Source organism: Chlamydomonas reinhardtii, chromosome 5, assembly GCF_000002595.2.
Source record: "Chlamydomonas reinhardtii strain CC-503 cw92 mt+ chromosome 5, whole genome shotgun sequence".
NCBI lineage: Eukaryota > Viridiplantae > Chlorophyta > Chlorophyceae > Chlamydomonadales > Chlamydomonadaceae > Chlamydomonas > Chlamydomonas reinhardtii.
Genome location: NC_057008.1, coordinates 746,136 through 757,411, shown reverse-complemented (window position 1 = coordinate 757,411; position 11,276 = coordinate 746,136). Strand labels below are relative to the sequence as shown.

The 11,276-nt window shown below is 66.6% G+C and overlaps 2 protein-coding genes across 2 annotated transcripts in view; both read right to left on the bottom strand.

Annotated features, from left to right (window-relative positions):
• Window positions 1–8,139, bottom strand: part of CHLRE_05g248550v5 (uncharacterized protein) — a 14,897-nt gene extending 6,758 nt beyond the window's left edge. Inside the window, exons 1-13 of the mRNA XM_043062557.1 lie at window positions 7,613–8,139; window positions 7,455–7,526; window positions 7,296–7,375; window positions 6,623–6,763; window positions 6,347–6,404; window positions 4,931–5,802; window positions 4,175–4,358; window positions 3,716–3,790; window positions 3,329–3,458; window positions 1,262–3,015; window positions 893–958; window positions 563–703; window positions 27–216 (exon numbers count right to left, since the gene is read on the bottom strand). Coding sequence (XP_042924592.1) covers window positions 27–216; window positions 563–703; window positions 893–958; window positions 1,262–3,015; window positions 3,329–3,458; window positions 3,716–3,790; window positions 4,175–4,358; window positions 4,931–5,802; window positions 6,347–6,404; window positions 6,623–6,763; window positions 7,296–7,375; window positions 7,455–7,526; window positions 7,613–7,888 — 4,039 coding nt within the window. The 5' untranslated portion in view covers window positions 7,889–8,139. The remainder of the gene's footprint in view (window positions 1–26; window positions 217–562; window positions 704–892; window positions 959–1,261; window positions 3,016–3,328; window positions 3,459–3,715; window positions 3,791–4,174; window positions 4,359–4,930; window positions 5,803–6,346; window positions 6,405–6,622; window positions 6,764–7,295; window positions 7,376–7,454; window positions 7,527–7,612) is intronic.
• A 798-nt stretch (window positions 8,140–8,937) lies between these two features.
• Window positions 8,938–11,276, bottom strand: part of CHLRE_05g248600v5 (uncharacterized protein) — a 2,342-nt gene continuing 3 nt past the window's right edge. Inside the window, exons 1-4 of the mRNA XM_001700896.3 lie at window positions 11,093–11,276; window positions 10,751–10,824; window positions 10,499–10,543; window positions 8,938–10,088 (exon numbers count right to left, since the gene is read on the bottom strand). The exon at window positions 11,093–11,276 is cut by the window's right edge and continues 3 nt beyond it. Of these exons, the coding sequence (XP_001700948.2) occupies window positions 9,972–10,088; window positions 10,499–10,543; window positions 10,751–10,824; window positions 11,093–11,213 (357 nt within the window). The 5' untranslated portion in view covers window positions 11,214–11,276 and the 3' untranslated portion in view covers window positions 8,938–9,971. The remainder of the gene's footprint in view (window positions 10,089–10,498; window positions 10,544–10,750; window positions 10,825–11,092) is intronic.

Here is an 11,276-nt window from a genome sequence, read left to right as displayed (position 1 = left end):
CCCTCCCCTCCCCTCCCGCTCCCCACCTGACACCCAGGGCAGCAGCGCCTGCAGCACCTGGGCCCCTGTGCGGCCGATGATGACGCCCACCAGGTACTGCTGCTCCTCGCGGCTGAAGTGCTCCGTGAACAGCGGCCACAGCTCCGACTCCTCGCTGCGGATGTGCGTCTCAAGCGAGGCGCGGATGGCAGCACACATGCGCCGCACCGCCATCACCTGCCGGGCACGTGCGTGTTTGTGTGGAGGGGGATTGTAGATGTTAGCCCAAACTAGGGGGGTCATTGGTGTTGTGTTGTGGTGGTGCGGCATGGTCATTGGCGTGTGGCGGGATTACATGCTGCATGATTGGTTCAGCTGAGATGATGTTGAAGACAAGGGGATGTGGGGCAGGCGCCGGGGTTGCGGCCAGGCCAGGCTGGACCAGACCGATGCGGCGGCACCCGACTGATGCGCCACGCGGCTCATAGCCCTCCCCCCCCTGCCCCTGCCCCTCCCCCTCCCTCTCCCTCTCCCCCCTCCTCCTCTGCCTCTCCCTCTCCCTCTCCCCGCAGCTGCCCCGCACCTGGCGCGACAGCTCTGCGTCCGCGCCCTGCGCCGTGAGGTCCACGGCCCTCAGGTTGTCGATGACGGCCTCCAGGTCCGCGAACAGCTGCTCCTCCTGACGGTGGTCCAGCGTGTAGGCGTGGCTCACGTTGCGCAGCGCCTAGGGGGGCAGGGGAGTGGGAGGGGGAGGAGGGGGCAGGGGGAGGCAGGGCAGATGATCAGCAGGGTAGGGCGGGGTTGCAAGGACGGTTGGAAATGGGGAGGGGGTTACATTAGTTACGGGGGGCTGTATTCATGATTATATAAGAAGTGGAGGCGTAGCCAGGAACAGGGGCGGGGCGGCACGCACCTGCTTGGACTCGAGCGCCGGGAACACGATCTCGTCCTCACTCTTGCTGTGCGCGCGATAGATGCCCTGTACACACACACACGAACACACACACGAACACATACACAACAGTGAGACAGTAGTGGGAGGCAGTGTGACACGCAGGCGTATGGCCGCAACCCACCCATCACCACCAGCAAAATCACCATCTGGTAATCTCCCGGATCTGCATATCACTAAACCTCGTACGTATCTGGCCAATTTCCCCCTCGTAGCTCGCGCCCGTCGCAGTCCGCCCGCCCACCCCACATCTTCCATCTCGCAGGCCGCCCGCCCGCCCGCCCGCCCCACCCATCCCCACCCCCACCCCCATCCCCACCCGCGCCCCACCTGCAGGAACTGGAAGCGGCCGTGCAGGTGCTGCACCACCGCCAGCTGCCCGCCGCGCGTGTAGGCGGCGCCGCTGCCGTCCGCAGCCGGCCAGCCCACGCCCAGGTGCGCGTGCGGCCCCGGCTGCTGCTGCTGCCCCTGCTGCTGCTGCTGCCCCTGCTGCTGCTGCCCCGGCTGCTGTCCCGGCTGCTGCTGGTTATGCTGTAGGCCGTCGGAGCCGGGCATGGCGGCGCGCGGGCCCCTGGCCGGCGTGCCCACCGATGTCGGTGTGGCGGGCCTCGCGCCTCCTGCCCCTCCTCCTGCAGCCCCGCCTGTAGCCCCTACTGCCCCCGCAGCCCCGGGCCCCATCAGCCCGGCTAGGTTGTGCTGCGAGGCGGAGGCGGGCATGTGGCGCAGCACGGACTGCACCGCGCCCTCCAGCGCCATCACGTCCGCCTCCAGCTGCTTCAGCTCCTGCCGCAGCGCCTTGTGGAACTGGAAGATGTGGTCAATGGGGTTGAAGCCGCCGCCCGGGCCGCCCAGCTCCGCCGCCGCGGCGCCGTCGACGCCGCCGGCGGCTGCGCCGCCGGCGCTGTCCGCCGTAGGCGGCAGGAGCTCCGCGCCGCCGCCGGAGGCGGCGGCGGCGGCGCCGCCGCCGCTGTACCCAGTGCCCGAGGCCCGCCGGCCCGAGGCCTTGCGCTCCAGCTCCATGGCATCGGCGGCGGCGGCGCCCGCCGCCTGCGCCGCCAGCAGCGCCCGCGGCGCCGTACTCAACTCGCCGGCGTCCAGGTCCATGACGTACAGGCAGCCGCCGGCGGCGGCGGCGGCGGCGGCGGCGGCGGCGTCACTGACAGCATCCATGCTGGCGCCGCCTCCGCTGCCTCCTCCTCCTGCACCTGCACCTCCGCCGCCGCCGCCGCTTCCGCCTCGCGATACGCCCATGGTGGGCTGCGTGCCGGCGGCGGCAGCCTCGCCGGATATCCGCCGACGCTTGGAGTCCGCGCCGTCCTCGGCGATCGCCGTCGTCACGTAGCCCACCTGCACGTGCCCGTGCCCCGGCGCCACGCCCGCCGCCGCCCCGGCGGCGCCGCCGGCTGCGGCTGCGGCGGCGGCGGCGCAACCCACGCCAGCCTCCCGCAGCAGCCGTGCGCCGCATGTGGCGGTGCAATCGCCCCAGCCGTCCGCCAGACCCTCCACCTCCACGTGACACCCGCCCGCCTGCGGCGGCCCCGCCGTGCCCCAGGCCGCACCTCCCGCGCCACCTCCGCCGGCCGCGACCGCGCCCATGCCCATGCCCGGCCCCCCAGCCGATTCCGGCGCGTCGCCGCTGTCGGCTCGCAACCCCACCGAGCCCGCCGTCTCCAGCTGCTGCCCCTGTTGTTGCCATTGCTGCCCCAGCTGCCCTTGCTGCCCCAGCTGCCCTTGCTGCCCCAGCTGCCCCAGCTGCGCCTCGCCGCCCACCAGCATCGCCGAATCCGACGCCGGGCTGCCGCCGGCGCCGCCACCGCCACCGCCCAGCCACACGTCATTTCCGTCACTGGCGCGCGCAAAGCCGCCGCCGCCGCCGCCGCTCAGCGGCCCCGGCGGCCCCGGCGGCCCCGGCGGCAGCAGCCCCGGCGGCGAGAGGCCGCGGGAGGGGGGCGTGAGGTGGCGGCGGTCTCGGCAGCCGCGCCGTGCCCACCTGCTGAGCAGCTCCACCAGCGCCTGGTCGGAGCGCGGGGCGCCCAGCGCGATGTTGGCAAGCAGCGCCGCAGCGGCGGAGGCGTCCAGCCGGCCTGCGGCAGTGGAAGTGGCAGTGGCAGTGGGAGTTTTACAACCATGATGGATTTTAAGAAGTTAAGGCGCCGCCAGGAACAGTAGTTCAGCAGGGAGGCGGTTCCTGAGTTGCTAACTGAGGTCGGGGACCGGCGAGGCGGGCGGAGCGCTGGTGCACACGGTTGAGCACGTGTTCGTGTGGACCATGCCTCCTGCCGCACCAGGCCCCACGCCTCACGCCTCGAGCCCCACGCCTCACGACCCACGAGCCCCAGCCCCCCCCCCCGCTGGTATTCGCCACCCCCAGCCCCCAGCCACCCCGGCGGCACTCACTGACGACCCAGGGCATGACGCGCTCCAGCAGCCTCAGCGGCATGGCGCGTATGGTGCGGTACAGCAGCGCCCGCTGCTGCGCCTGGCACAGGTGCGCCTCCAACAGCGGGAACACGTCCGCCTCCTCGCGCTGCGTGTGCGTGCGTGCGTGCATGCAAGGGGGGTTGCAATGAATGATCAGTCGAGATGTGGAGGCGTAGCCAGGTAAAGTAGTATAGCTGACGGGGGAGGGAGAGGGGCGCAAACAGGTGGCGGCTGGTTGCTTTGCTTGCGGCCCGCATGCCGTGTCCAACGGTCTGTCCCACGGTCCCATCCCTTCCGCCGCTGACGCCCCGGCGCCACCGACGCCCCAAGGCGCCTGCCTCTCATTGCGCGCCGCCACGCTACCTGCATGTGGTGCTCGATGGAGGCCGCCACGGCCTCCACGCTGCAGCACAGCTTCTCCAGCATGCCCGCCACCTCCTGCGCCACCGGCAGCCGCACCAGCGGGAGCAAGAGGAGGAGGGCAAGGATCAGGAGGAGGTTAGGAACATGAGATTCTGAAGTAGAGGGGGACACCGACAAGAACGTTTGGAACAGATATAGGAGGAGCGGTCACGCACGAGCACCTTCCATGGCAGCAGCATGCAGCACAGCCTGCCGCTAAGTGGGCATGGCACCTTTCAAAACTCCAACCTCCCGCCTCATCCTGCACCGCTTTCCCAACCCTCACTGCAACCCCCCTCATCCTCGCGTCTCCTTCTCCGTCTCCGCTTCATACCGCGTTTATGTCCTGCACTAAGCTTTCATTGCACTTCCCACCCATCATCCATCATCACGTGACAAACCGCACTCGCGCGCACGCACCTTGCGCCCCCGCCGCGCGAAGGCCCGCACGTCCGCCAGCAGCCTGCCCAGGTCTTCGAAGCTGGACAGCTCGGCGGCGTGGTCCTTCTCGCACTGCTGCTGGTGCGCCGCCGCCGCGCCGCCCGCCAGCTGCACGTTGGCCGCCGCCAGCCGCTGCACCTCCGGGAACAGCACCTCCTCCTCGCTGCCACACGGGCAGAGCGGAGGGGAGGGAGGGAAGAGAGGGGAGGGAGGGGAGGAGGAGTTTCCAGACAAGGCAGTCGGCGGCGTCCAACTGGCTTGGAGAGCGGGGGCGCGTCGTCTACAGTGTTTATGCAGCTCGTGCGCCATGACGCACATGTTTCCACACCCTACCACTGCATTGAAGCTCGCCATCCAAGCCACCCGCTCCCCTCCGCGTCACTCCTGTGCACCCGCCCCCTCGCACACACGCACACGCCACCTCCGCTGCCTGCGCCGCCCCCTCCCGCCCCAGCCACCCAATCGTGATTTGACCACTCCGTCCCTCATGGACTGTACGCCCCACGGCTACGCCCCACGACTTTACCCCACGACTTTACCCCCCAACCCAACGCTCTCCTCTTTGCTCGCGTGCGCTGGGTTCGGCTTAGTTTGGGCTGGTATCAACAGCCACTCCCCAGCTCCTGCCCTCCCCTCCCCAGCTCCTGCCCCCACTGCAACACGCACTACGCCCCACGACTAACCCCCCACGGCTACCCCCTCCCTCCCCTCACCCCACCCCACATACACACACACCTGATGGAGTGGAACACGTACACGGCCCGCAGGAAGCGGTGCCGCTCGAGCAGCGACTGCAGGTGGCCGGCGGTGATGGGCTCGCGGCCCGCCTGCAGCGAGCGAGCCTCCCGCGCAAAGTCCACCAGCGAGGCGCAGATGCTCCGGTGGAAGTGGATGATGTCCTGCAGCGGAGCACGTGCCGCAGCCGCCGACGCACCTGCCGCGGCTTCGCCGCCGGCTGCGCCGGCGGCGGCTGCGCCGCCGGCGGTGGCGGTGGCGGCTGCCGCCGCCACGGCCTCCTCCAAGGCCGGGCCGGGCGCGGCGGGCGCGGCGGGCGCGGCGGGCGCGGCGGCGGGCGTGGCGGCGGCGCCTCCGGCGGCGGTGCGGTCGCAGCAGGCTGTGCCGCAGTCGGCGCCGGCGCAGCACACGGGCGAGGACGCCGCCGGCAGCGACAGCTCCGCGGGGTCCGAGTCCGCCCGCTGAGCCGCCGCCAGCCCCGCCCCCGCCCCCGTCCCCGTCGCCTCCGCGCCGGCCTCTGCGCCCGCTGCCGTCACCCCCGACCCGCTGTAGGTGCAGGCGGCGGGGTTGCCGCAGCACGTGAAGCCCGCGCCGCCGCCGCCCAGCCCGAACCGCTGCAGCTTCCAGCCGCCCGCATCCTCGCCGGCATCCTCTCCCGCACCCACGCCCGCGCCCTCGCCCGCGCCCAGGCCTTGCTGCCGCGACTGCCGCGACTGCGGCTCTGCTGCCTCCGCCGGCGCCTCCCTCAGCCCCTCCCGCTCCATGCGCAGCGCCTGCTGCTGCTCCGGCTGCAGCCAGGTGGTGAGCAGCTGCGACAGCAGGTTGTCGGGGATAACGGCCTGGATCTCCTCCAGGAGCCGCTCCTGCTCGTCCTGCGGGTGGAGGGCGTGGGTGGAGGGGTTGCGTTCATAATAAAGTAAGGAGTGGGGCCGGGTCGAGGGGTTGCAAAGATGGCACAGAGGAGTGCAGCGAGGTGGAAACAGCACGGGAGTGGGGGCGCGCGCACCGCTCAAGGGATTGGGTGTCGGGTGGTGGGATGGCATGTGGTGTGAACACACGACAGGGTTTGCATGGCTGAAATCTTGACAGGAGTCATCGGGTGCTGCGGCCTGAGCTACCAACTGGTCGAATCCGATTGATCCGATGCCCCTGCAAGCAGACCCTGAAATCGGCACCCATCTCCAACCGCTCTATCACCCACGCCAAGTCACACCACCAGCCTCCATCCCAGCCCGCTCCCGCCCCCCGCCCCCGCCCCCGCCCCCGCCCCCGCCCCCGCCCCAGCCGCAGCCTCGGCTTGATTCCCCAGCCACCCCCATCCCACCCCCCTTGCTCTATTGCATTGGGTTCGGTTTAGTTTGGGCTGGTATCTACAACCACCCCCCACCCCCCACCGCCCACCACAACATCACCCACCCGCGGTATGCGCGGCTTGAGTCGCGACAGCACGCGCTCCACCGTCTCCAGCGGGATGCTGCGGCAGGGCGCGAAACATTGGCGAAACAGAGGAGTGCAAGGCAGCGGTTGATGGGGACAAGCGTAAACCCACGGACAGGCACACCCGCACGCGCGCACGCATACGCTCGCGCACAGGCAGCGCCCAGCCCAACACAAACGCGAACACGCGACGCGCTAACTCCCCCTCTTGTTTCATCGGGATTGCAGTAAACTATCTCCCTCTCTTTCCCTTACCTGTACAGGAACTGCGCCACCAGCTCCGCCTGCTCCGCAAAGCTGAAGTGCTGCAGCAGCAGCGGCAGCAGCTGCTCCTCCTCCTTGGCGAGGTGCTTGCGTAGCGTGGTGTGGATCTCTTCAACCTTGCAGATGAGCGTCCTGTTGAGGGTGAAGGTGGGGTTGTTTGCGTGTAGGTAAAGGTAGGGATGTTTTGGGACAGGGGTGCGGAAGGACGGGTGCATTGGGACAAGCTGGTGTTGCGACAAGGGAGCGAGCAGCGGCGGAGCGGACTCGTGAGGATTCGTGGGTTGGCAAGCGCTCTGCTTGGGGAAGGCGCGTCGGGTGAGATGAGTACGGCAAGGGCTCAGGGTAGCGGGATGTTTGGTGCCTTGCGGAGAACCGGTGTGCGCTGGCGCGGGTTCGAAGGCCTAACACAGCTGGCACGGGTGCGTCGCGGTAGGTGCCGGGTTGGAGGCAGGTGGAGTTTGCGCGTTGGCGCGTGGCGGAGCTGCCATGCAGGTTGCTGTGAGTCGGGTTTTGTGTGTAGGCCTGAGGGATGCTAGGAAGGTGGCACGGGCCGCCTGGAGCAAGCCGATGTGCCGGGCGTTGACCGGGGCTTGCGCGCGCGTGCGCGCGGCGTCGCGTGCTGTGCGACCCCCGCACGCGCGGGTTCGTCGCCAGCGCTTCTCACCTGATAGTGCATTTGCGCCTTGCCTCAGGCTCCTCAAGCGCCGCGGAGATGAGCTTGCTGAGCTGCTCGAACAAAATCTCCTACGCGCAGGACCAGGCAGGGTTGTTGTCAAATTCCCCGAGACGAGGCCCTTCGCCGAGCTCCACCGCGCGCGCTCACCTCATCCTGGTGTTCGATGCTATATGCGAGCGTGACGTTGCGCACTTTGGAGTCCAGCACCGGGTAGAGAACCTGCGCGTGCACAAACCCGCACTTGAGCGCGTGCAGCGAGCGCACCGACCCTGAATATACGCACAAGCAGCACTAGCTCGACGCACCTCATCCTCCACCGTGCTGTGGTACTTATAAACCTGCTCCAGGAATTTGTAGCGCTCCCTCAGGTCCGCGAGCATTTCGCCAACGCCCTCTCCTGGCGCCTCCAGCGAGCGCACCCGCTCCGCCAGGAGCCCAAGCTCCGCTCGAATCGAGTTGTGAAAATGCCCATAGATGAAATTGATGGGAGGGAAGGCGCGAGCTGGAGCAGCGGCGCTACTAACGGTGGGTGGCTCTAAAAATGCAGTTCTAGGAACCAGTTGCGCTGCTGCGCCAGCCATGGTTGCTAGACCTAGGCTCACGACTGGCAACTGTGGTCGTGGCTTTCCATCGTTGACACTGCGCGCTCCTCTCGTCACCGCTTATATATTGTTCATCATTTGCGTCTGGGTGCGGGCTAAGCTATTTTGTTGAGCTGCAAGGGTAGAGACCGTAAACGAAAATGACCAGGCCCCGATCGCCGATTTCGCATTTGCAACACAGCGCCCCTGTGCGCTCTGAGACGCGAAGCTAATATATCAAGCAAGATTATGATGACCTCGCATCAGTACATCCGTGTCGGTCATAAGAATTACCCAGGCCCGCGGGGTCGGTCACCTGGCCACGCCGTTCCCCAGCCCGTTCCCCACGCCGTTCCCTACGCCGCTCCCCAGCCGCAACCCACCGGTGCCGTCCAATCTACCGACCTCACCCGACTACAGGAGAAAGCTGGTCGTAGGCAGGGTGCAGGGTTTGACTCCGCGTGGGAAGCAGCGCCAGCGCCGTACAGCGCACGGCGTTCGGGAAGGGTGTGCGATGGGACAGTGGTAAGGCAGGTTGGTGTAGTCCCGCAGGGTGCAGCTGATTCCCAGAACCCAGCAGATGGCAAAATTTTGCAACGGCAGGGCAGGAGTGCGCGGCCGGTCGAACGCCGGATTTACTGTACCGACGAGTTGCTGGCTGACTGGAAGGGAAGGGGCAGTTTGACAGCAGCGCGGGGTAAAGTGCCTTCCGGCAGCGGACAACAATGAAGGCCAAGTGACACGTCAGAGGTGCTGGGTGCCAAGGGGTATGTTGGCGAGGGGAACCTGGGACTGGGTTGGGGGCGAACAACGGGGGTGGCATTCCCAGGCCACCCACACCACGAGCTCGTCTGGCGCCGTGTGCAGTTCGTTTCTCCAAAGCACCGTCGAATCGTTTCTCCAAAGCATCATCGATGACCGGCAGCCGGCAGTGGGCCTAACGCCCGAACTCCCAGCCGACAGATGCCCGGGTCATGGAAGGGCTGGAGCAAGGGTTGAGAGAGAGCAAGCGCATTTTCCTCAGCGAAAGGTTGTGGTCGCCTGCGGGCACGTAAAATGCCAACGGTGGGATGCATGGCCAGCCCCCGTCATCTCAAGAGCCCTCACAGCACGGGGCCCTGGGCTACGTGCCACCTGTTGCCCCTGTCGCAACCCTACTGCATTCGGACGCCTAGAGCGGGGGCAGGGTCGCCTTCATCACCGGGAATGGATTTCTGTACACCGGGTATTGACACGAGCCACGACCACGGCACGAGATGAGGTGTTGGGCATCATGCGCAATAGTTTCCTTGAAGCATCTTCATCAATTTGGGTTGCAGGTCGGCCAGGGGAACCCGTACAGCAAACCCAAGCGCTGAGCAGCCTCTCAGCAACCCTCCTGCACCAGTGCCTCGCCGTGGCCCTCCCACACCACCAACCCCGCCACCCGCTGCTCCACCGCTCACCGCACCAGCTCGAGCGCCGGCTACAATCCCAGCACTCGACCCCATCACCCACCCCGGCCACCCCCAAACGTCAGGGCCGCAGGGCGAATGACTGTACGGAGGAGAGCACTACATATCTCAATCGCCCTGCGAACCACCGATAACAACACATGTCGCCACCCTCTGTACGTGTCTCCTGAACGCATTGTTTCTGTTTCCCCGGCCTCCACAATTCGAACCAACCAGTCCCATTTAGCAGTACCTAAAGCGCCCTACCAACGTCTGGACCTGGACACCCTAGTCAACCATGCACCACACGTGCCATGTCCGGTACCAACAACATTGCAAGAGGTGAGCCTGCCCACAGTGCCGTCCCCGCCACTCCAGACAGGTGCCTTCTGGCCTGTAAGCTACTGCCCGCATCACAACCGTAACCGCCCCTTTCGAGCCTGCCTTTCCTGCGTAGGGCAACACTTGCTGCACTCCTCGCCACAGCGAATCTCCGATGTGCTTGCCTCAGTACCGTACTACACATGACTGGTCATGTCGACATTGCCGAATGGCGCCACTTGCTCCCTACTCCTCTTGACAGACCCTCAACAAAGATTTACCGCCTTAGCATTATAACATTTTCTCCTTACTTCGCCCGCTTTGTCTCCTCACTGCGCCAGCTTTGCCTCAAAGCCCAGGCTGTTGATGGTGTCCACTAGCTCCGCCGCCGCGGCCTTGGCCTGGGCGGAGGCGGCGTCGGCCTGCGACAGCTCCACCGTGGCAGACTGGGGCCAGCGGCGAGGGGAAGGGAGAGTGGACGGGAGGGAAGGGGAGGGGAGGGAGGGTGGGAAGGAGGAGTGAACGGGAAAAAAATGAAACGTTATGTGTAGCGGATAACACAGCAAGGCGAGGGGAGGGGAGGCATTCGGAAGAAGAGGGCGAGGAAGAAGGGAGGACTGACGGTAGAGATGCATGACACGAGGAGGCAGGTCGGGACCCACAGCCATAACCATGGATACTAGTGTGAACCAGCGGAAAGGTGGGGTGTGCGGCCAGGGCCGCGTCAGCGGCTGGGAGAGCACGACACGGCGGGATGGTGGGGACGTGCGGGGACGACCGGTATTGGCACGCTGGCAGCACGGCACGGGGTGCAATTGAGGCCTGCCTGCCGCCCTGCCCGTGTGCCCTGCCCCACCTTGCCCTCCAGAGACACCACGACGCTTTTCACCGTCTCCATGCCCTGTGTGCGGATTCACATGCGACCAAAGCTTCAATGAACAACAACATACGGATGCACGACCTCCATGTGCGTGCAGGACTGCATTACCATAAGCGCCAGCAACATGCGCAACGCATTGCTTGCTGTAACTTGCTGACAGCTATCAGAACCGAATTCCCAGCCCGACGCACGGCGGCGGGCATTGCGCATCACAGATATGGCACCCACCTTCAGGACCTTTTCGATGCGGCCCGAGCAGCCATCGCACATCATGCCCTCGATCGCGATCTTCACCTCGGCGGCTGAGGCGCAGTTCAATGAGCCCAGCAGGCAGCATGCGGAACACCCGATGGCATAACCCGGGAGGGGGGGAGTAGTTGAGAACGTGCCGTTCCGCCACGCCCCTGAACAAGCCTGCTGTCCTGCCACGGACCCCGTTCCCCAACGAAGTTTCTGGCGAGCCTTTCGCCCCTCAATTCCCCTGATACTCTGTATGTCCCCGCCCTGAACGCGTGTGCTGGCGTGTGCATCGAGTGCCAAGGCGCTCAGCTGACCCAGTTCGAGCCCTACCTGAAGCAAAGCAGCGCGCGACCAATCCACGACCACGACGCACGACCACACGGGCAGCCCGCATAGCTGGCGCGCGAGCGGCGCAAGCGGGAGCGGCCCGGCGGATTGTAGATGCGAGCATATTGAAAGTGATGGCTAAGGGGTCGAAGGGTTCTTGATAAAGCTGAAGCACAGCGCGTGTCTA